Genomic DNA, 25,381 nt, shown 5'->3' on the forward strand with positions numbered 1-25,381 from the left:
AATATTCATTGTGTAGAGGATTATTTAGCTGATTTCAGAGGAATAAAAATAATTTAATTTGAAGTTTACTAGTCTAAAAATTGATGTTAATGATTCTTCCAGTCAAGTTATGCAGGAAAAATACATAGCATATTTAATCATTATAAAATGGCTTGTGCCAATGAAGTTTCAAGTCTGAAATCAAATATTTTACTTTAACTAATAGTTTATAAAATTAGGTAAACAAGTTAGAACATCTAAAACAAGCTAGGACCAACAAGTTAATAATAAACAAAATTGGGCCTATGCATATCATAAAATAAAGCTTTGTTCTTATTTTTTTATAAACTTGTTGATGTTAAGGAAATTTTTAAATAAGAATTTATAGTTAAAATATTTTAATTATGTGATAATGAATTTATTTATACTGCATCCAAGTGTATAAGTTGCAAGATAATTTAATTTCTGATTTCTTAGATATTTAAGTTTTAATGAAATAAAATACTGAAAAATCCTTCTTCTCTTCCTCTAATTTTCTTGCAACATTTCAAACAATGGCCATTCTGATATATTGCCTTTTTCATTTGGTATCGTAGAAAGTCTTATAACAGGAGATAAAATATCTAATTGATTCTTCATCACTTAATCAGTAATTTATGGTAATTGGTTATGTGGATATTTAAATAGGATTTTGTTCATTTTATTATTTTGTACAGGTTACAAAACGTGGTGGTGTTTTAATGCTGGTAGGTGTTTGTGCTCCTGATACCAAAATACCTATTATTGATGCTTCTATTCGGGAAGTTGACATTAAAGGCATTTTACGTTATGCAAACTGTTATCCCACTGCATTGGAATTGGTTGCTAGTGGGGTTGTGGATGTTAAACCATTGATCACTCATCACTTTAAGCTGGAGGAAGTGAAGAAGGCATTTGAAACTTCTTATTCTGGTGCTGATGGTGCCATCAAAGTAATGATCCATTGCTCTATGTAACCAAATAGAAAGCTGGTTTTGGCTTTCTTAAAAAATACAAAAATTATTAAAATTTTATAATTTATTTTTATGTAACTTTATTGACAAAGGAATTCTTATTGATGTACATCTTGTTGAATCTTATATTTTTATGTACTTTTATTCTGAAAAATATGTTGATTTAAAATACAAGTTAGTAAAATACAGTGGTTATTAAGTATTCAAAATTATTTTTAATATTCTGCTGAGAAAAATATATTTTATATTTATCTGTTGATGTAATAAAGTATAGATCAACTATGATTTTATGCAAATGTGCACTCACATTTTAATTAAAAGCATAACTAAAAATTATGCAGTTTTTCTGTTTGAAGGATTGATTATTTCAGGAGATCTAGCATTCATAATTTACTGATTATAGTATATCAGTTAGATATGCTACTATTTTAATTATCTTAGAGTGATACTATGCTAAGTCAGTTCTGATTAAATTTCTTTTTTATTAATAATTTGATTTATTTTTTATTATTCTTTAAGTTTGTAATATGAATCAAGTTTTCTTTTACTAACTCATTTTTCAGATTCCACGTTAATTTCTCACTACCTGTAGTGAAGGGTTTTAGAAAACTTTAAGCAAAGATTAATTAGCTTGTCTAAAAAAACTTGAGATTTTATTTTCAGTATTTAAAAGAAATCAGTTATGAAATGTTTTAATCTTTGTCAAAACTGGTAATACAGAAATCTTAATTTTTAAATACACAAATAATATAAAAATTCATAAAATTGTATTTTTCTCTTTGTTTAATTATGATTTACATTGAGAAAATATATTGAAAACAATGATTATTAGTAATTATCATCAATTAATGATTAATTATCAGAAAAGCTTGAATGAATCTTTTTCATTTATATTATACAATGATGTGTTAATGGTTTCTTATGGTGGAATTATGTTCCTTTTAATAATACTAACTGTTTAAATTTGTTTTTTAATGATATAAACAAAGTAATGTACAATGCTATTTCACTGAAAATATGAATCAAAATTTTATTCATCATTTGAAAGACACTGGAGTGCTGAAGTCACCGTCAAACAACAGTAAACAACAACCAAATATGGTTACAGTAGGTTACTAAGTGTTGAGACAAGGGAAAAGACAGAGGAAATTCAAAGAGCAATTAAATATCTCTCTTTCAAAAGGGAGAGCAATTTTTCATTTATATTAAATTACTATATAACAATAAATACAATATTCATTAGGACAAATGAAGAGACAACAGCTGCCTTTGGATACAAAAGGTGAGAAGCAGTGATTGCAGAAGAACATTTTTTCAATTCTTTCAAATTTGCACATTTTTTCAATTCTGGGTTTGAATACATAGCACACATAATAAAATGCTTTAAAACTTTTAATTTGAAAAGTAGTGAAGAAAAGGTTTTTTAATAAATACTGTCTTAACTGTTGCTCAGTTACTTTTAAATGTTCTGTATTTGCCATGAAAACATTATTATTCTCCTTAAAACTGCTTATAATTTAATGCTGCTTGTTTAATTAGCAATCCTGAAGTAAAACTCGATAGGAGAAAAATCACTATAGTTAAAATATTTCTTTTATTATTAATTATTCTTTTTAAATTAAGCGTAAATTGATTAATTAAGTTTCTCGCATCTTTTTGTTCTTCCTTCTATTTTTATATTATGTAGTTACTCATGCTTCTCTTATCTTTTTTTTTTATGATAAAATAATCATGTTTGTATTATTTAATGCTGAAGACATATTATTTAATGCTGAACCCTTGTATTTTTAACAAAACAGCTGAGAAGCATATTAATAAAAAATTATTTAATGAATGATTGGAAACTATAACGAATATCTTTTTGTAACGTAATATTTTTATTGAAACACACACACACACATATATAATATGTTTAATGTATTCACAATGCTTAACACATTGTAGTTATGACTCAAGCTCTAGTATATTAATTGTAACTAAGGATAACTGGCTTCTAGGAGAACATAAAAAAAGAAAAAGAAGAGTTCAGAGATAACTTACAGAACCGAAAATTTAATCATATAGTGAAGTTCAAATAATAAACAATGGAATAAGTTTATTTTTTATTACATTTTTTTTATAACAACCTTTCACATGAAGAGCAGTTTCTCTCTGCAAGCTAGATGAAAATGTTCATATTTTCAGTATTTTTTGCTTAAGTATAAATTTGAAATAGCTTTGTCAGATTCTTTTTTTTTATGTTATTATTGCCTACACAATTGTTTTATAAGTATGTATTTGTAGTAATGATAAAAAGTAACATTTACCCTGCCCAAAAAAAATTCCTTTTTTTTTTGTTACTATAATGCATCGTAATTAAGATTTAAAATAATACTACATGATTAAATCAAATTTTCTTTTGAGACTCAGATCCTAAAGATTGCATCAAAACATTTTTCAAGCAGTTTTTAAGTTCTCTGCAATCACATGTGGCACAAAGGTTTTAAGGGCCGAAAATCACAATATATGCATTAAGGGAAAGTATGAAGCTGATCACCACACCAATGTGATTGTCCATATTAGGTCAATGCAATTGGGAATCTTCACAGTTTACTCTGTAATAGAGTATATTTTGCTTGTCAGGTTTAGAAGAGATCACACCAAAACTGTATTAGTGATTCTGTACTATTACAATACAATTTAGTGAAATTTTTGGATTGAAATCAAGAAAAAATAAAATGGATGAATAATGTAAAAAATATGAAACAGTGTTTATAAAGATATATATTAAGATATTGTCCTTTGATATTCATTAGCTTTAATCTTAATATGCCTAATCATATTTCTGTTTTATGTAGTAGCTAAAGAGTTGTGTAGTCCATATATGGTAAAGCTTTCAAATAATGTGAAATAATTAATTAAAAAAACTGGAGAATATTGTAGTGTTTCAGATTAATAAAAATGAATAAATGTCATTGTTGTCTAGAAGCATAATTCTCTAAACACTGAAAAAGAGTTACATGCAGATTTGCTTAGTAAGTTTTCAAATATGCATTGTATGTAGAATATGCTTTCAAAAAGTGATTCAATAACAGCATCATAATAGTACAGAATAGGCCAGTAAACTTTTTTAATATTTATGTATTGAGGCATAGACATAAAAATTTGTATGTTTTTGAATAAATTTCTGCTTTTTATTTTTCATTTTGTAAGCATGTAGAAATTATATTAGTCTATATTTAAATTTATGTTTAATTTTGCCTTTGAAGTATGCATTAGTTAAAACTACAAAATTGCTGTTTAACTGATACTTTTAATAATGACATCTGTTAGTGATATATATTGGTGTGACCACTCCTTTTACATAGCCATAAAATGCAGTCCATAATGGATATGTATTCATAACATATATCACGCTTCTTTAGATTTATTGGTACTTTTCTGTTATTGGGACTGGATTAAAATTTTATGCATTTATGTATGTTGCATGCGTGTATGTATGAATGTGTACATACACATTCACATTCATTCATACATTTCTGAATCCAGCCATGATAACAGAAAAGTATGACTTGTTACACATTAAACTTAATTAAAATTTTTTCTGCATAGCTTAAAACAAAATATTAACATTTATGCATAGAAAGGCTGTACCATCACATAATTGGTAAACCTAAGCGCTTATTTTTATTTTGCATTTTGAGTGAGCAAGTAGAATACAAAGTAATAAATTTATCAAATTGGTTTGAATATGCTTTAGGTTTGTGAAGACTTAATTTTTTGAAAAATTATCTATGTGACCAAAATTAGGCTTCATGCTTAACATCAGAGCTTTGCTATTCACATTTAATTGAAATAAATGTAAATTATATGAATGCATTAATACTGCATTCTGAGTGAAAATTTATAAAAATTCATATATTTTATTATATTTCTTTTATTAAGTTATCAGGTTTTTTTTACTAATTATATTTATTTTGTTCTTTACATAGAACAGCCTGAAAATGCTTGATTTTTTGTTTGATAATACTTAACTAATTTGCAGTCTTTAAATTAAAAATTCATCTAAGAAATACTGTTTTTAAAGCTTTCACAATGTGAAGAGTTTTTTGAGAATTTGTTTATTTTTACAGTAAAAAGACTTTATATTTCTCTTTCACTGAAAATTATTAATTACTGCAAATCGGTGTTGCCAGGTTCAGAATTTAATTTAAAGGTAAAATAAAAGTTGTAACTGGAAAAAAACCAAGTGTATATGTTACCATGAAAGACCGAAATTGGAGAATGTCGACTTTCACCGGAGAATATCAACATTCACCAAATACGTCGGTGAAAGACCGAATATTTCACTACATTCTTGTATATTCGGACCCTCGCCGGTGTATGTCGACAATCACAGATATGCTCTGGTGAAATTCGAAAAGAGAGGCGAAAAGTGCCATAATAGTTGCAATAAATAAGATTTGAATCACATAATTTAGTAAGTTTTTTATTACAGTTATTTTCTCATTTAGAATAATTAAGTAAGTTTTTAACTTCTATTATTTTCCTTTCTCATTTTGAATACATTGTGTGTTTTAGGTTCTCATGTTCTTAAATTCTTATTTCAAGTCTCAAGTGCATTTATTTGTGACTGAATGACGGAGAAGAAAATATAATATTGTTATATGTTCAGCATTCACCATTAGTACATGGTGAATGTCGACATTGACTGGTGTAAGTCAGAAATAAGAGTATTTGGAAAATATTTCAGACGTACACCAAGAGACTATGTGAATGTTGACATTCTCCAGATTTCGGTGTTTCACCGCAACATATACATAATCAATGAAGCAAACCAATTTATATTTTTCATGCTGTTATCATATTAGCTTTAATGATTACTCAAGTATTGTAAACTTATAAAGCTGGGTCATTAAGATCATTCCTACAGAAACAAATGTAATCTGCAGCAACTCCTTGCTTTAACACTTTTTATTACACCGTATGATAAAGAGAATACTTTTAACATTTGTTAAGAATTTTAGTTCTGTCTGGATTCTTATAATACCATCAAGATAGTTCAGGCATATCTGTTTTGGGTTTAGCTGAGGTTATTTATGAAATACAGTAGATGCTTAATAATGAATTAATAACACAGCTGAAGAAAAAGGTAACGTTAAAAGTACTTTTTGGTTAGTTTGCGTAATTATAAATTGTATCTTGACATACTGAAAGTTAGACACAAACAGAATCTGAAGTATGATTTTGCTATCCTTGTTATTACAAAGATTCAAATTTTGAAATTGAGTTAAATGTGTGAGGATTTTTTTTTTTCATATGAAAACTTTTTGAAAGAATGTTAAATTAAAATTAATCTAGATAAAAATAAATGCTTGTGATTTTTATTTAAATAATTTTTGTGTGCTAAAAAAGCCAAATGAATATTCTGACATGGAATATGTTATAAAAAGACAACTCTGGCAACCCTGATTGCAAATGCTATATATTACTATAGTAATTTAAATAGTCTTATAATAACTGGAAAAAATTAACCATAATTTGGTATTAATTTCAAACAAAAAGGTTCTATGTAAGAGAGGAATGGCTTAGTTTCCCAATTCCTTAAGACAAGAATAGAATAATAATTTGCTCCCCTTCTTAAAGAAAGAAGAAAGGCAAATTGTATTCTTAAATGCTGGAAGAACATCAAACCTTTTTGTTTGCAATTAATAACAAAATAAGATAAATTTCTCTACTTATTGAAGCTGATGAGTCTATTTAAATTTTCTGCAGTAAAATACACATACAATGTATATAGTTCAGCTAAATTAAATATTTCTTATTTTTCTTATTCTTAGACAGTTGAATCTCATAATTTAAATTTATAGAAGGGAATTTATCTACAAATATTTGCAGTAATGCAGTTTTGCTTTTGTCCTTTCCAAATAATTTAAATTTCCTCATTCCTTCTCCAAAAGGAATAATAAATTTGAAATTTTGCTAATTTGAAATTAGTTTAATAAAAGTACTGATGAGTTTTATCAGACATGCATGTGCATTCACAGAAAATAGCTTCAGGAATGGCTTGAAAGGTTGTAATGTGATTTATATAATTTTTTTATAAATTCAAAAATATGCATATACCAAAAAAGTGTATTTTATCCCAATGATTTTTCTAGCTGCAATTGCTGATTTTATTTAAAATTATGTGCATGTATTCCCATTCACTGCCAAACTTTTTTATGCCATTTTGTATCTTTCAGTCTTTTGCTTGAAATTCTTTTCATATTTCTATAGTAAGTTTTGCTGTATAGTAGCTTACTCAGTGATGCTAAATAAGTACAGTAATTTTTCGCTACTAATTGACAAAATTTGAACATAGAAGTAACTTGAGTGAGACTCATCATGGTAAATATTAGCATATTTACCATGATGTTTATTTAGAAATAATTTATTAAAATTCACTGCTTTTGAAAAGCATTGCTTTATTATACCACCTGCTGGAGATTAAAGTGTATTTAGGTTTAGATAGAACTATAAACTTGTCTGAGACAGAATATGTATTTTTGATTCATCAATATGATAAATGCTGAAGGGTTATCATATTGATTATCATATTGGGTTATCAATATGATAAATGCTAAATTTGTTAAATCTATTTATTAACAAAGCCATATTTTATCATAGGAAATGATGAGGAGGCCTTTTTATTTAATGAAGTTAAAAAATTTTAATTGAGTTCCTGTCTTGTGAATTTTGAGTATATTAGTTATATTTTTTATTTACATTTAGATGCATATGCAGATATTAAGCTGGAAATCAGTAGTCTAACTGTTCCATGATATTGATTGCATAGTTAGAATATTGCATAAGCAAGACATTATTTAAATAATTTAAATATGATTTTTTAAATTTTGTGAATATACTTTGATCGAAATTAAGAACGAAAAATGAGAAATCACTTTTGAGATCACTCTTCATTATATTTTTAAAAGAAAATCTCAGTTTAAATGCATGAATAAGATAAAATTAAAAAAATATTTTTGCATGCTCAGATCTTTTTATCTAACAATGTAAATGCACACAAATTCTTAGTACATTAGTTTTCAGAATAACTAAAAAGTGATACATAAAATATTTTGCAAAAAATTTATGAAAATTGCATACATGATATGTTAATCGTATAGCAAAATGCATTTCAAGAGCATTTGTGCTTAATGAATTTTGGCTTATTCTAGAAAGCATAATTTTAATTGGAAATTGTACTTTTATTATTAAATCTTATTTTAACAAAATTCATGTCAAACTGTTCTTTACACAAAACATCAAAAATTGCAAATTCTGTATTATTGTGCTTTATTTTTGTAATTTCAGCTCTCAAACCTAATTCTATATTAAATTTCTTTTTTTTTCTGCGTACCTACTTAAATGATGACTAGACCGTGCCATTGTGCGTTGGAAAGGTATAAATTAAGCAAGTTCCTTATGTGGTATGAAATTCAAAAATAAAACTTAGCTGGCCTATTTTTTCTACAAGTATATATAATTTTTTAATATATTGTAGATTTTGTTTTGACTAGCTATTAAAGGCACAGCTGTGGTAATATGCAATGCAGACTACAGATAATGAATATTTTAATCTTATACAAGAACTAATGATTCTTAACATTTGATGAAATCATAAAAGATGGTTTTGGACTGTGATGGAAGAAGTCATTAGCTCATTATAATACCCACAATTAAATCTGTAAATTATTATTTAATTTACAGTTCAAAAATATTTAAAATTTGTACTTTTACATATTTTATTTGCCCTCACTTTTATTCTTGAAACTTCAAAATTATATCTAAGTATGAATGAAGCATTAACGTTGTTGTAAGATGGCATGGCTATATAAACTTATATATGCAAGCAGAATAAATTATATACATATAATGAATTAATAGAGTTAAAGCTATGTATGAATAAAAAAAACTATTTGCAAGATTGTTATCAGTTTATGCTTAAGCTATGCAATGAAGTGTTCATTTAATGTGCTAAGTTAACTTAATTGTTTTTTCAGTTTTATATTTAAGTCACTGTATTTGGAAGAAATGTCAGCATTTTGGTGTTCTAAAAAAATACTGTGTGTTGAGCTTTACTTCTACAAACAAATGTTTAGTATCTAAATCCAAGTATCATTGATGATTAAAAAACATTTCCTGGAGGTAATTTTGGGCTTCAGGACTTTGTGAAATGAAGCGTAATTATAATTTGGAAACGAAGCTTTAACATCTATAATAGAATCTAGTCCAAAACTGATAAGTCACTACACTTTACAAACAAGACCACAGCTTGAAGACAATAAGAAACTACTGAAAGGGCAGAAATGTGAGCTTTTCTCAGTGTACACTAACAATGAAACATGAATCCTGTATACCAGTTTTTACATGTATTCTATAAGTATTCTCTCATAACGTAAGAAGTTAACCCTAATAATGTCGTTTCCATATTTCATGGGATTCTTAATTGATTAGGTTTTTAAAAAACTAAAATCCACAGAAGTAACTTTTGAAGTCTGCTCCAAACTTCGAGAGTTATGTTAGAAAATGCTTAAAAATGAGAGCCGATAATAATTACTAATACAATGGTATGTTCTGTGCTGTAGCATTAACTGCAAATAGTACAGACCAATTGTATAATTTTACTATATCATTCACATATTTTGGCTTAACTTGATGCAATTTCATTATTTGATTATATCTATAGATAATTTGAGAAGAAATTCAAAAGTTACAATATCCTAAATCATATTTTTTGTTTATAATCAGCCAGAATCGTTCAATAGAAGGATTAAAATTTGGAGACATGATTGCAGATTGTTACTGATAAAGGAAGACTGTATTATTGCTTTTCAAATGAAGCTCTGTTAAAAGCCTCGAAATATGTTTTTATTTTGGTATGTGCTTGATGATTTATCTTTAATTGTTAATGTAGCAGTCCATGAATGTATGAAAATTTGTCTACTGATCTATTGAGGAATATATGCTTTTGATGTGTTTTGCATTCTATGTAAACAATGTTTTAAACACCGCTTTTATATATTTCGCAATCTAAATAAAGTTTGAAGTGAATCATAAAAAAATTGAAGTTAATAAAAAATAGATTAAATGGAAATTAATAAATGCAAAATCTGACATCTGAGAAACTGAACCGATTCAAAAATATGATGGCCACTTAGTTGTAATAAAGTTTGAAGTGAATCATAAAAAAATTGAAGTTAATAAAAAATAGATTAAATGGAAATTAATAAATGCAAAATCTGACATCTGAGAAACTGAACCGATTCAAAAATATGATGGCCACTTAGTTGTATTTTTGTTTCAGTTATTACTTTTCAATATTATAATTTGGGCAATTAATGAGTTTTATGTTTTGTTTGTAGCAGAGTACTAATACAGCTTATTATGCACAATCTTGAAACCAATGTTTTATATAAAGGCAGATTAAATATTTCTGTTCTTCCTTTCTGTATCAGATTTAAGCAAGTAAAGCCTTCAAACAGCTTTTATACAGCCAAACTAAGTAACATTTCAGATCATGAATTTTCAATGTTTTGAACTCAGAATATTTTTTTCCTGATTGTGGATTTCGAATTTCTTACTTTTCAGGAGGAAAATGCAAATTACTAAGCTTTTGAATAAAACTAGCTTGTAGCTTTTTGTCGAGCAATTTTAAAGTAGTCCTACTTGCTAATAACGAGAGCCACAGTATCCACAAAACCTTTCTTCTTGTACCTGTTATGTAATTATATCATTCATGGACTTTTAAATTGTCGAAATAAAGGGATAAATAAATTCAAAGAGCAAGGGATCATTAAATAAACATATGTACTTGTTTAGTCAAGAAATTTAAAAAAAAAAAAAATGTCAGTTATTTAGCAGATTTCCTTTTAAAGCATTCAACGTATTAGAAATATTCATTCTGCCGTTCTTTCAAAAAATTTGAAGAAACAGAGAAAAGGGGCCAATAAACCATTTTCTGTTTGGGATTTGTTTTAAGAACTATGTTTTTGGTATAATCAAGAAATTAAAATACTTACATATATATTAATATACTAAAATTTGTAACACAGCCATGGTCTTGTTTTATCTGTATCTTTAGTAATGTAATACGTAACAAGAACTTCTATAATAATTATATATAGCATACATTTATTAATGCTGATTGATCTTCAGATCTAGTTTAAAACTGCTGAGCCTGCTACCACTCTCAAGGAAATACGTAAAAATACCTAGTTCATTACGCAGTATTACTCCAGAGGTAAAGATACATCTTTTGCTTTATCCATTGGAGATGCCTGAAATGTACTAGTGTACGAAACAAAAGTGGCCTGTCTTTGTATCGGGACAGATTTACAAAAGTTTTCATGGCTGCTGTCAGATTCTTCAATATCTTAACTTCCAGAGAGAAATCCCGAAAAGGTATCACCAATGACTTTATTAACGACTTCGGACATCATAACCAATAAGTGATTAATACAGCTTAGGTGCAAGTTACAGCGGAAAATTTCGATACATTGTCAGTTTGAAAGAAACAATGGATTATAAATGAAATAAATTTATCGAAATTCTACGGTCAGCTGAAAGAACGTTTTCAAGCATTTAAAATGTTCTGCACGGCTGTTGGTGTGCATATGCTATACAGCGCTTCTCAAAATCTTTATCAGTGAAACCATTGTATTAAGCTAGACGAAAACAGCAAGAAAATAAAATGCAACTTGATGACTTCTGTCGTTTTAGATTCTAGGGAAACCCTAATTAAAAGAACTGCAGAATGATCCAGAATTCGCACAAATTTATGCATATTTAAAAGATCCAGAAAAGTGTCAAGCAGTTAGAATAGAAAGTAATTTTTACTGACTTGGCGAACAGACCAGCTGCCAGAAACCCATTCAAGAATTCAATTTCGATCTATGTGAAGTTTATTTTGCTTCAAGAATCCATTCATGGTATTCGAAACATAACCAACTTTAATCAGTTGGCTATGCTTCGAAAAGCAATGTTTAAGTATTTGTGAGGATAAAATGGCATTTAAATTAACGTATTTCATTTGATAGTCTTTCTAATACAGACATTTTCACTTTTCTCATGGCAGATTTTGCAGAAAAGTTCTTAGAGGCTCATCATTATATTCCGAATTCAGGTTACTTTTTATAATTTGCAACATTCTTCGAGTTCATAAGCTATTTGTTGTTTTTGCTACTAATCTTACTTGCCTGACTTAAACAGAATAAACCAACGAATTGTATCGAGGCAAGGAGTACAAGATTACGTCAGTCGTTGGCACGAGCCTTGAATGCCATATAGGTTACAGTACAACTTTCCGCCCCAATTTTGAAGGATAGTTCCCTGGGAGATGGGTCCAAAATGTCCCTATCCGTCTTCTATACCAGACTTTTGAAGAGAACTTTTGACACGTATATTTGGGTATCTTCCATTCTACAGAGACACTATACATTTGCAAGCATCTATGGCTTATCTGGGATTCACACTCTGGCCTATTAATAAGGTAATCAGCATCACTAACCACTATCTTGTTGGGCGGCCATAATTTATTTTGTGGCCTTTAAACATTTTCATAGTTTTCTTAGGTAAAATGTTTCATAATATTTATAAACTAGAATAATATTTTTGTATCCATATAAAATTCTATATTTTATTGTCGGCATTATTTTTCGTATTGGTATAAGTGAAAACAAATACTGCTGAAAAGAGATTGTGAATAAATTAAGAAAATTTAAGATATGAAGTGAGGTATTGCGGGTAATTTAAGGAAATTTTGGAATTTTATTTTTTTAGCTGATAAATTATCATACAAAATGGAAATTTTTTTGGTCTGAAATAATCGGTTTTATAATTTTTACTGCTTTTGATTGAATAATTAAATACGGATAATATTATTTAGTGATATTTTAATATGTGTAAACTTGACGCGCTATTTGTGTGGTGTTTTCGGAGAATTTTTTACTTATTCATAGAATTTACTTGTTTTGGAATTTCTATCAAAATCTGTATTTCAGTGCGTCTACGAATTTTTCATTTTCCTGAATTTTAAATCACAAACTTTTAAATATTAGGAACTTGATATTTTTTGTACTTAGTGATGTATCCGCTTTTTATAAAGCTTCTTCCAATCTCCAGTCCATCCCATTTATCAGAAATGAATATCATGAAAGTTTCTTGAGAATTTGGCACTGAGTTTTTAAAGAACATTTTCTTAATAACTTAAAACATGGTATTTACAACACAAAAATTTCACTTCCTTAAAAAGATAGCATTTTGTATGTACAGGAAGAATTATATATATATTTATACATATACATATATATATATATTTATATATATCATGCTCATAAAATATAATTTCAGTTTAATATGATACAGTATTTTAAGCCGCTATAGTAACTTATGTAACTTATTGAGGTACATGCTGAAGTAGCTCTTGATAAGTGTTTTTTATAACGTAAACAAGCTTAACGTTTTCGCTGTAAAGCAAGTTAATGAAATCTAGATTAAGTTTTTAGAATGAATAAGTGCAGCGAACTGTTTCGAAATTTTATTGACATTACTTTATATACTTACTTATCAACTTATTGTTACTTTACCTGCTTATTATTTTTTATTTAAATTACCTCTTTCCTTTAGTTTTAATAATTTTTTATTATACTTTACTGTAGTATTTTTATACGAAGATATTCGACATTGTGCATTTTTTTTATACTTGTATGAAACCAAATTCATTAAATAAAACTCAAATAAAATTCGGACCAGCCGAATTAATAGTTTGTCAACAGCTACATTCATTTGGCACATTATAATATTGTTTTAAAAATTTCTTTATACATCTCTTAAATAAAGTTAGTCATAATGCACTCAGTTTAAGTTCACAACAATTGAAATTGATTTGAACAGTGCCATTTTTTTTTTTTAAAGCAGATTGGAAATATTTGGTCTTTAACATATAGCAGTATGTAGTAAAAGAGAGATGATTTTTTTCCCCTTCTCAACATACCTTTTGCATCAAGTTTAAAATTATTATTTTATGTAGTCAGTAGAGTACTGCTTAAATCGTATTTACTGGAATTCCTCAAAATGAGCGCACTATCACCAATTAAGTTTTTAATTGGCATAGGTTTCACTGTATAGACACTTGTTGTGGAATGTTAGCAAGGATTAGGAAACATCTGAATATGTACAGTAAAATAAATATTTTTTTTTTTTTTTTTTTACATTTGGGAACGATATTTGGAGTTAAGGTTTTTCTTCATATATCGATTAATCTGTTTCAAAACAAAAAACATTCACAACTATTGATTAACAGTTACCACTGCTTTAGGACATTAAATATTTGAAGTTAACCTTTTCAACAAACAATCTAATCGATTGTTTAAATGCATGTTAAAAGTTTTGTTGATTATTACATCAAAGGAATATTCTATTAAAAGCTATAGACAAAAAGAAAAATTTCAAAAATTGGTTAAGTATACAAAACAGTAAAGAACTGTCAAGTAAAAACAAAGTAGACCCCTTTTAAATTTTCCGTATCCTTCACTTACGCACGGCCTATACAAAATTATAAATTAAAATTAAGAACTCATAGGATTTACCCACCATTCATAAAGTCTTAACTCTTCATATCTGATCCAAGATGAAAATCTTAAAGGCTTGAATTTTTACAAGTCGGGACAAAGAAGCACTTCTTTATCTGGGATCCGACGAGGCTTGTCGGTTTGGTGCATTGACTGCAGCAACGCTTTAATACCGCATTAACACATTATTCGAGGTTGACACATGAAGGCTGTTCAAAGGGATTATTACCATTATAGAACGTGTGATAAAGCAGGTTGAGAGTTTTTTCGTGAAAGAAGGATGAGAGTGAGTGAGTTTTCGCAAGCGTTTTTTGCTCACGATCCCTGTCCACCCGTTGCAGTTGACGACGACGAAGAGAACCCCATGAAACCACTACCAGGCGTTGTTATCTTAGTGCTTAAACGAGAAAGTCTTGGCTCCAAGCACAGAGACAATTGATAAAGTTCTTCATCTGGCATTAGGCGGCTAGGATCTAACAGATAATTCGTCACCTAAAATGAATATTTACGTTAGATAAGTACACGAAGTGAAATTTTTAACAATATTAAAATACAATACTAACTTGAAAAAAATTGTCTTGCCTCGGTTCTATCAAGATTACAATGAACGGAAGAGCGACCAACTTGTTGAAAATGTTTAAAACTCCTTTACGTTTCAATCAAGAATCTCCTATTTTTTCACTGAAAACGGATTTGAGCCAATATATATATCTGCTTTTTGTTGTTTAGAAACTTTTTTTTCAGTGCAGATGAACTTTCTTCAATGGCCGAATCTCCAGAAAAGTTGCAAGCGTATGTTTATTGAATTGAAACTCACGAAAAGATAGCAAGAATATTTTTACATTGGATATGAAAATTGTTGAATTTAATTAGTTAAACAAAACAGGAAAATATGAAAGCATCAGGAATTCCATGGTTTTAAAGTTTATTAATCTTGCTATGGGCCTCAAATTGGCTCTTATTATTCTGCTATATACTAAGAAGCTAAGAATTGTACCTAAATTACATATACCAGAAAGAAGCCAAAAAGATAAGATTACTCATGATTTCCTGTGAACGTTTCCGCAAAAGACCGAAAACTGGTAAATCCCAGCATACTTCGTAATGTGGTGGGAGGAGTGCTAAGAAAGCTTGTAAACGCTTCAGTTTCGGGCTTTTATCATAGTATTTTCATAAAAGCCAGGATTTACGAACACCAGCTCTTTAAAGTTCAAAAATAAAAAAAGTAGCGTTATTTTAATGCTGAAATATGTATAATATCTCGCAGCAAAATCCTGTTTTAATTTGGTACTTCATATGCACAGCGGTATTTATACTCGGAAAAGGACAATTTACAATATTTCTAACACAAAAATAAACTTATGAACTATTTATAATATTTCTAAAATTATTTGACCGTTGTTATATCCCTAATTTTAATACTTAGAGCGCATCACTCATTAAAATAGAACATGGTAATGTAAAATTAAAAATTACAAAAAAAAAAAAAAAAAAAAAAAAAAAAGCTTAATAAAAGTGTTAATTTTTTTTTTAATAGCAGGGAAAAGGAGAGAAAAATTCTACCGAATAGTCTCCCTCCCCCCTCTGAAGAAGAAAGATCTGTATCCTACTGCCTTAAAAATCGATAGAATTATTCAAAATCTATGCCAGACTAAGGTTGCTCCATTTCTTTTTCTTTTTTTCTTTCCTGGGTTAATTAAATCAAAACCAAGCTGTTAGTTGACTTAATTCCTTGGCGATATTTCTCTCACTTGGCAATTTTTAGCCCAAAGGGGTGTCAACGCAGAAGGGCTACTAGTCTCGAAACGGCATTTTGCGTCTAATCACTAAAAGCGATGAGTCACTTTTCAAGCTGTTGCCACCAAATATTATCGCCCTGTATTATATTTAAAGAAATTTGCATAATGAAGAATTTGCATGAATGTCTGTTTCTCGCAATGTGAATAAACAACGGTATCTAGAGCCATCCAGATTTGAATAACGTAGTTCTCCACAAGAATATGGAATACTGGGAGCCCGAATTTCGAATTCTTTTTATTATCTATTGTAAAACTTTAACGAATTTTTCGTTAAAATCTCAACGATTTCAAAGCGATAAGTGGCAACACTGTACGAAATAAAGCATTTTATCTTCAGCGCGCGAGAATGTCTGTCGGAAATTCTAAATGTATCTGTTTTTAAACATTTTCACCCCAAATGCTCTCGAAACGGGTATGTGTGCGTAAATGGAAAAGAACTCACTTTGCGCACAGTATAAAATCTGAAAGCTTTCAGATTATTATTTTTGATTTAGTTAATTACGGCAAAGCATACTAGGGCTATCTGCCTTAAGGGAGGGATGCCTTCGTGGAGGACTTTCTAAGGGCAACTGGCTTGTGTACACGTTACAAATGGAGAAAAACACGAAAACGCTAATGCAGCCAACCTGTTCGAACCCAGATCAGAACTACCAGTATTCAGCGAATTTATCGCTTAGCCGCTGGTGGGCTATAATGGCTTGCGCTTTTGACTGCTTAATTCGGTTATTAGTTTTTGTTACTTTATTATGAATTATTTATATTTAATAATTTATTCTATAATATATTGATCATATTAACCGTGTTCTTGATCATAATAACGGATGTAGTTCCCGTGTTTTCATATGCAGACGGGTGGGACTTCAGTTCGATAATAATATCCGAATGCTAAGATTAATCGCTGTCACCTTAAGCAGCTTTAACATTTTCAGAGTTTTACTACCCTGCTTGGGTTGAGGCCATAGGAACTGCCAGTTTTGCATAGTACAGTTGTCAGTTGTATGGCTTTCACGGTAGCAGGTAATCACTATGTGATGAAAAAATAATCGGGACTTTCCCCGGGAATTAGTAGATCTGTCTATATACGTAACATATATGCTGGAATAAGTATGAAAAGTATTTATATTCAGGCAACATAATAAACCTTAGAACGCGAAACGTCGGCTCAGGAAGTTTGAAACAGAAGTAATCTGCTTCCATTGCAGAAAATAGATATCCGCTATTTGACAACCCTAGACTGTCTCCCAACGTTATTTAAATTGCTTGCATTTGTAATTATTTGAATACTTTTATTCACTTTCCGTGCTGGTAGTTTGGCTTGGTTCACTTTCACCTGAAAGTGAACCAAGCCAAACTATCATTGCCTGGCTTCGATCGCATGTACACTCTTAGAGAAAAAAAAAAAAAAAAAAAAAAAAAGACGCACCAAGAAGGAGTTATCCGAATGGGCCGAAAATCGGTAGAAGTGATTTGCATGTACAGAAAAACAAATGATTACAGTTTGAGAAAAATTGGATGATTTCTTGAAGTGATAGAGCTACACAAAGTGAAAATGTCAGTAACGTGTTTGTCCACATCTGGCTCTTATGCAAGCGGTTATTCGGCTAGGAATCGATTGATAGAGGTTGCGGATGGCCACCTGAGGGATATGCCAAATTCTGTCCAACTTGCGTGTTAGATCGTCAACATCCCGAGCTGGTTGGAGGGCTCTACCCATAATGCTCCAAACGTGCTCAATAGGAGAGCGGCGACCTTGCTGGCCAAAGTAATGTTCGGGAAGCAGTAGAAACAAGTGCAGTGTGGGGGCGGGCATTATCTTGCTGACATGTAAACTCAGGGTGGCGTGACATGAAGAGCAACACAGCGGGTCTTAGAACTTCGTCGACGTACTGCTGTGCTGTAAGTTTGCGACGGATGACAAACAAAGGTGTCCTACTATGAAATGAAATGGCACCCCAGAACATCACTCCTGGTTGTCGCCCTGTCTGCCGGAAGACAAGTTGGTATCACACCGCTGTTCGGGGCGTCTCCAGACTCGTCTTCGCTGGCCATCAGGGGCTCAGTTCAAAGCGGGACTTATCACTGAAGACTATTCTACTCCAGCAGTGACATTTCAGTGCGAATGAGCCCAACGCCATTGCAAACGGGCTTGACGTTGTACAGAGGTCAATGGTACTCGGCGCAAGGGGGGCCGTGACCTTAGCCCCCTTTCTGTGAGCCGTCTATGAATGGTCCTTGCGGTCACTGAAGCGCTAGTTGCACGTACAATCGATGATAATGATGCATCTGGGGCTGTGAGTGCCACTCTGACGATTGCTCGATCTTCACTTTCTGTCGTTTCTCTAGGCCTACCGCTTCCTTCTTGACGCTGTGTGTGTCCATGGTTCACCCATTCCTGGCAACATCGTCTAATAGTGGCATCGCTCTTGCTCAAATGTGGAGGTATTCGCCGATAAGACCAACCGGCTTCTTTGAACCCATCTACACGACCTCTCTCAAATTTTGACATCTGCGCATATCGTTCACGCACCTGTATGCAAGGCATAGTTACTGTCTACCAGAGTACACGGAATGAAATTCGTGAAAAATTTATGACTTGGAATGGTAATTTCTCTTCTTAAATATCCTGCCAGTTGCGCAGATCAGATGCACTGAAACAACTGTGCATTCATTGGCAGCCAAAATGTGAAATTTTGAATTTTCCGTCGAAACCTGTATGCCTATCAATTTGTGTTCAATTTGCTTTATATCTTCTCGGTGCGTCGTGGTGGCCTTCCCCTTTTTTTTTTTTTTTTTTTGTCTAAGAGTGTATATCACAAATATATTATTTATTTATTTATTTTTATGGCTGACGAATTGGAACCGAATCCGTAATATCTTGATGGATGTCTGTATTGCAAATATTAGGTAACTTTAAAACATTTTACTATTAAACAAAAATTGGTATGTAGTAAATGAAGTTTGATTAAAAGGTAAACACTAACCTTCGGACTCATTTCTATTTTGTATGGAGTTTGCTGGAAATGCCGAATTTCTCGGATAACGTGAGCAATCTGGAAACAGAGAAAAGCACATAAGTAGAATAACAGAAGGAATTATATTTGATTCTTAAAAAAATATTGCATTGTTTATTAATTCAACGTACATTTTCAAAATCAAAGTTGCATTACAATCATCTTTTTAACATATATTAAACAATCAACAATAATATTATATATATATATATATGAAATAATAGAGAACTTGCTCTTAAAATTTCAGAATAACATGTATTGTAGACGTTTTCGTCTAGAAGTTCTCCGTTGACAAAGACATGAACTGCATTGACAATACTTTAAAAGGTTTATAAAAAGCCCAATATTTAAAACGTCTTTTATCACGATATTTATGTTTCAACGGAAATTTACGTATGGTAAAAAAACAGTGCTTCGACGAATTTTGAATATAAACCGCACCGCATATGTAATTAAGTGAGGAGTCACGAATCATCATTAATTACAAATTATTATATTTCTTCATTTTCAAATGCAGTATTGCAAGATTTTATTTCAAATAATCAGTTATCTCATCATTTTGTTTTCTTTATACTTCTGTTTCCGTTAATTTCCACTAGAATAAAAATTAGTTTAAAGTAAGTCAACTTGCAAAGTTTCTCAAAGGTTCAGAACGTTTGTCAGCTTAGGCTGTCTGTTATTGCATTTCGAATTCTGATGTGTACTTTAACTTTCCGGCAAAGATTCTTCGCAGGTGATTAGTCACCAGATAGCAAAATTTAAGTCTGGCTTTATTATTATTGTGAATTACATTCGCTTTTCTTCGAATTTGCATTAAAAGTTGTTATTTCTACCCACAAGCTAGCGAAACTCTGTTTCTGTTAATTTTGTTTTTGTATAATCATCAGGTCGAAGTGCAAATAAATACTTTTATTTGATTTTTACTTTATTTGTGGCATTTCATACCAGGAAATCAGACGACTAAAAAGTCGTTCGACAGTTTTTTTAAGCTTACATAACAGCTAGTTGGTACTTTGATTTAAATGTCGTAACTCTATAGTGGCATACAATGCGCATTTTACAATATATCCCTAAATAAAAATACTTTTAGCTTAGCTTCTGCAAAACTACAAGTAGTTTACATGTTGTTACCTTGAGGAATTCGGATATCTTGTAGATGTGTTGTGAGCATCTGTGAAACCTGATGTTAGTTTCGTTGGGGAAAATTCGGTATTGAGTTTTCTGAAAGGGCTGGAGTGTCATTTGATCCTGTACTCAGCTGTAGAAAGTTAAGTTAGTTTATTGGAATATGCGAAGCACACAAGGATATTGGAATATCACAAAGCGCAATATGCATTTGAAAATCCAGTTGCAAAAGGTCTGAGCGGTGGCGGACGCCTGAGAGAGAAGGTTCTAAGCTGGTACATATGCACTGAAGACAATTTATTAGTTAAAGATAGCGGCGAGATGCACAAATTCAGCGTAATTAAGGCAACAATGATTAAGGTTTATCTAGCAGTAAGAGACAGAGCATAGGAACAGAATACATAGACAGTATGACGGCTAAACATCCAGGTGAAGGATGAGAAATGTAGTGTCATGTTTTATGTAGACAGGAAACTGAAGGCTAATGTAATATGATAGTTAGATTTTTCTGAAAGAAGTGGAAATACATATTGATTTTGAAACATATATAGATCAGCTGGAAAAGATCCTCGCACGGACGTACAAACACCAACCCCAGATCTGGAAGACCAGCCCCTCCCATAAGAGAAGGAAATTCAGGAACTGGTAAGCACTTTTCTGGGTTTGTTTGATGAGACTCTTGGGTTTACGCATGCAGTCATACATGAAATTGATAGCGATGAAAGTTCTTTACGTAGGACTACACCATACAAATATGATGATAAAGCTAAAGTATACGTACATATATATGTGAAAGGTATATGTGAAATAATCAGGAATATAATCATAATTGCCATAAGTAGTCCCTATGCAAGTTCTGTGGTTTTGCGTCAGAAGGAGAAAAATCCTCCACTCCCCACAGATTATGAGGCTTGGCTCTTTGCCCTTGACTATCGAAAATGGAACAGCATAAAACAATACAGCATTCGTAAAAAAAGCAGGTATTGATGCATTTCCTAAGATTGTTGTTCTGATCATGTGGAGCTTCCGTTATGTTCCAAAGAGTTATGGATATCACTTTATGGATTTTACTAGGAAAATCAACGTTAATTTACTTAGACGATGTCAAGGTCACAAGTAATGCAACTGATGAGCGCAATTGATCACCCACGGGAAGTTTTTTTCAGTGATGCAAGAAGCAGGGTTAAAATTAAGTGCATTAAAATATAAATTTGAGACTAAACAATTTAATTGTTTCTGTTACATAATGTCACAAATAGGTATAGAAAAAGACGAATTGAAAATCATTGCAATCAGAAATTAATCACCGTTTACTACAAGGAGAAAGGTTAAAATTGTGTTCATACTACAGAGCATTCACCAAATATTTTGCACAGAAAATAGCGGATAGAGAATCAGTGCTAAATCTGAAGAGGAAGAAGACTGGCTTTAGTTGGTCTGCAGAGGCAAACACAGCTGTATAAAAACTAAAGGCTGCTTTAATTCAAGTTACCACCTTCAAATTTCTTGACCCAGCTTATAAAAAGGAAGTTTCCGCAGACGCGTTTGATTTTGTTATAGGAGCTGCTTCTGTAGGATGGTTTAAGTCAGTGGCATATTTTAGTAGAACTTTCAACGAAACACAAAGAACCACAAAAAGAGAGACGTTATCAGTCCTGATGTCAGATGATGTAAAAAAAATAAAGTATACTTTGATAAAGAGCTGGTAATAATATATACTGATTCAGCTTCCATCATTATCTGTACGGTAATAGCATCATGCTTAATAAGGAGACCTGAAAATATCGAGGCTGATCTCTGTCGAAATCAAACTTCTGTTTGATTCTGATGAGCAAGGTAAAGGTACAAATAATGTGTTTTAAATTTGTAAAAATGGTACATTCACGACAGATGATAATTGAGGATCCTGAAATTTTCAAACACCCTGACATTACAAGGATACGATACAAAATAATTATGAAAAAAATCAGTGATCTTTTATTCTACACAAAAGCTACAAATAAAAGCATAGAATTTAGCCTGTAATTTTGGAACACCATTACCAGACCATCTAAGTGTGAGAAAAATAGATTTGGAAATAGGGTGGTTGTGGTTTTGAGAACTAATGTGATGAAAACTAACCTATTTTGAGTTGAGTTATGAAGTAGGAGACCGTGATACATAATATAGACATACAAATTAAGATAGACAGAATAAAATAATCAATGTGTAAAAAAAGTATTGCTATAAATATAAAAGTTCAAAGTACAGTAAGACCCCGCTTAACGCGGGGGATACGTTCCATCAAAGTAGAGCGTAATGCGAAACAGCGCTAAACGAGGCTATCTTTACATGTAAATATTGGGGTTAGGGGAAGATGGCTAGGAAATTGGTTAGGTATTAAATTTAAAAAGTATGTTTTTTTAATAAAAATAAAACCAAACATTTATTTCTTAAAGCCCAAATTAATACCACATTATTATTTCTTGCAAAAATAAAAACAAAATATAAATAACAAAACGAATATTCTTAAAAAAAAACAAATAAAATTCTAAGTCAGTCATATTTAGTTAGCCTTCCGCGTTTTCAGTGTTCTGCCTTTTTGTGACAAAAGCATCTAATGTTGTTTGCCTTTTTCTTTTGTGTTGTTCTCTTAAAAGTTCTTCATAAACGGATAGAGCATCTCTAACAACACGCCTTACTTTTGAGCTCCTGTCAAAATACGGATCATTTTCAATGAATTGATCCATTATTTCAGTTATGGTAGACAAACTCCTTTTTACAAACGCCATCGAAAGTTCTTTTTGCTCTTCTTCTGAATCACTGCCGTCAACATTTTTGTTTTCTTCTTGTTCAGTTAATTCCTTTAGCTCATCATTAGAAAGATTAGCCGCTGCTTCTTGAATTATTTCTTCGACATCTTCGACATTTACCCCTTCAAAATATGTCTGTACAATACCGCACCAAACAAGAAATACAAGTACACTCTTTCGGATATGTATTTGAAACCTATCGCTGCATAATATTTCGGGGAATCCCCGTATGCTGCGAGCGATTTCGTGGAATCCCGGGGTTGAAATAAAAGAGCGCTAAACTGAAACAGCGTTAAGCGGGGTCTTACTGTATGTAAAATGCTGATGTTCAAATTATGCTGAACTTAACTATTTTTCTTTCCAGAAAAACTGAAAGAAAGTACTCGGCAAGAGTTTTTTTTTTTTTTCTTTAATTTATAGTTGCTATAAAATTTGAATTAATGCAATAAGCTTTAGCTCAAATTTAGGCAGAATTTAAAATTCTCTACCAAGATCATTATTATTTTTTTTTTCCGAGTAAGTTGAAATCTGGCGGGAGCGACTTTTTCTATACTTTTATTTTTGGTGAGTGTTTAGACAATAGTTTAAGTTATGCTTTGCTATTATTGGGAACTAATCAATGTGTAAAAAAAGTACAATCTCTTTTCTTTGAATCTGAGCTGAAAATTTTTATAGGAATACGAAAGCTAACGGAGTTCTTTGCTAATCTTCAGTTTCTGTAAACGTGGGTTCGACCAGTCAATAACTAGTTTTATATAACTTAGCGTTGGTTGAGATACTTCTAGTCAGGAAGGCGGACGGGACGAAAAGTCATCTTATTTTTGCACGTGGTATAAACACAAATCAAGTAATTGTTAACGGTATAGGTCACTGAAAGTCTTGACATCTTCTAGTCTAGAAAAATGGACTTGTCCTCCGGCTGAAGCCCAACACTAAATGTCAATGTTCTCTCTCTTGTAGGATAGGAAAGGACTTAAACCACTTCATAAAAATTAGTCTTTTGTCATTTGGCCAAATAGTTTTGCTTCTTGTAAAAGGGGAATCCTGTACGTATGCTCTCGAAACTCGTAATCTTAAGAATTAACTTCAGTCTAAATTTAAATTTTGCCTAAATATAATTATCCTAATCAAATGGGGAAAATAAACGCCTTAGTTAGTTGTTTTTTTAATGGAATATAAATTATGAATATCATTTAAAGTTATTAATAGTTTGATATTAATTTCAGCGCGAAAAATGCGGATTTCTTTAATCTTTGAATAGAATATGACAAAGCACGCAAGGGCTAAGAAAGAGATATCTTCGTGGTAAATTTTATGAGAGAAACTGGTCTTATTCACATGGCGTATGATGAAAGGACGAAAGTATCCATGCAGGAAATCCGTTCGTCGGGGGGGGGAGTTCCGGGACGAATCAGCAGTTTTCAATTGTTATATTCACTTGGGCATTACTGCGCGCATATGGAATTTGGAATTTGAAGATAAAAAAAATGCAAGCTATAATGGATGCTTCATATTATGATTTAAACTGAGTACTATAGAGAGATATCCATCAAGACATTCTTCTTTTTAGGGTAGATGATCCTTTCTAGAATCAATCAGATAATTAATTAAAGGAATTACGAGTGAAGCCTGGAAGGATATGTATCTCCAGTCTGCAAAATTCATTGGATTTAAGACACATAACACATAAAACAAATATGAACGATCTTCTAAGCAATTAGGTATATAGTACAATTGTGATTGGGTGATATAAAAGCAGTGATAAAGGACTAACAAAAAGGACTAAAACTTGCAAGAAAAAGATGGATAACCCCGAAGTTGTGTTGAGAGAAGGAAACTGTGCCGAGGTGAAGGAGGTATGTTGAGTAGGAAGGAAGAAAATTGTGAAGAAAGTGGTTGAATTACAGATTGTAAAATTAGATTAAAAGTAGGACTATGATGGTGAAACAACTGAAATATGCCTGCTCCAGCCCGGTAGTGGTTTTTATCTTTCATATGACCTAAGAAATTTGAAAACTTATTCTCGAAACATTAGTTCACTATTTTATGAATAGGGAAAGCAACTTGCTAACACAAAACAAACTTTCAAAA

At 30.9% G+C, this 25,381-nt stretch overlaps 2 protein-coding genes across 2 annotated transcripts in view; one reads left to right on the plus strand and one right to left on the minus strand.

The window, feature by feature from the left end:
* LOC118187710 (sorbitol dehydrogenase-like) overlaps window positions 1-3,925 on the plus strand; it is a 41,037-nt gene extending 37,112 nt beyond the window's left edge. Inside the window, exon 8 of the mRNA XM_035357983.2 lies at window positions 696-3,925. Within this exon, the coding sequence (XP_035213874.1) occupies window positions 696-974 (279 nt within the window). The 3' untranslated portion in view covers window positions 975-3,925. The remainder of the gene's footprint in view (window positions 1-695) is intronic.
* The window catches only part of LOC118187708 (ras-specific guanine nucleotide-releasing factor 2-like), a 302,120-nt gene continuing 279,953 nt past the window's right edge, over window positions 3,215-25,381 (minus strand). Inside the window, exons 30-31 of the mRNA XM_085821450.1 lie at window positions 19,344-19,412; window positions 3,215-15,055 (exon numbers count right to left, since the gene is read on the minus strand). Coding sequence (XP_085677576.1) covers window positions 14,879-15,055; window positions 19,344-19,412 — 246 coding nt within the window. The 3' untranslated portion in view covers window positions 3,215-14,878. The remainder of the gene's footprint in view (window positions 15,056-19,343; window positions 19,413-25,381) is intronic.

Source organism: Stegodyphus dumicola, chromosome 7 (genome assembly GCF_044657685.1).
Source record: "Stegodyphus dumicola isolate Sdum_Otavi_A_Nest chromosome 7, ASM4465768v1".
Taxonomy (NCBI): domain Eukaryota; kingdom Metazoa; phylum Arthropoda; class Arachnida; order Araneae; family Eresidae; genus Stegodyphus; species Stegodyphus dumicola.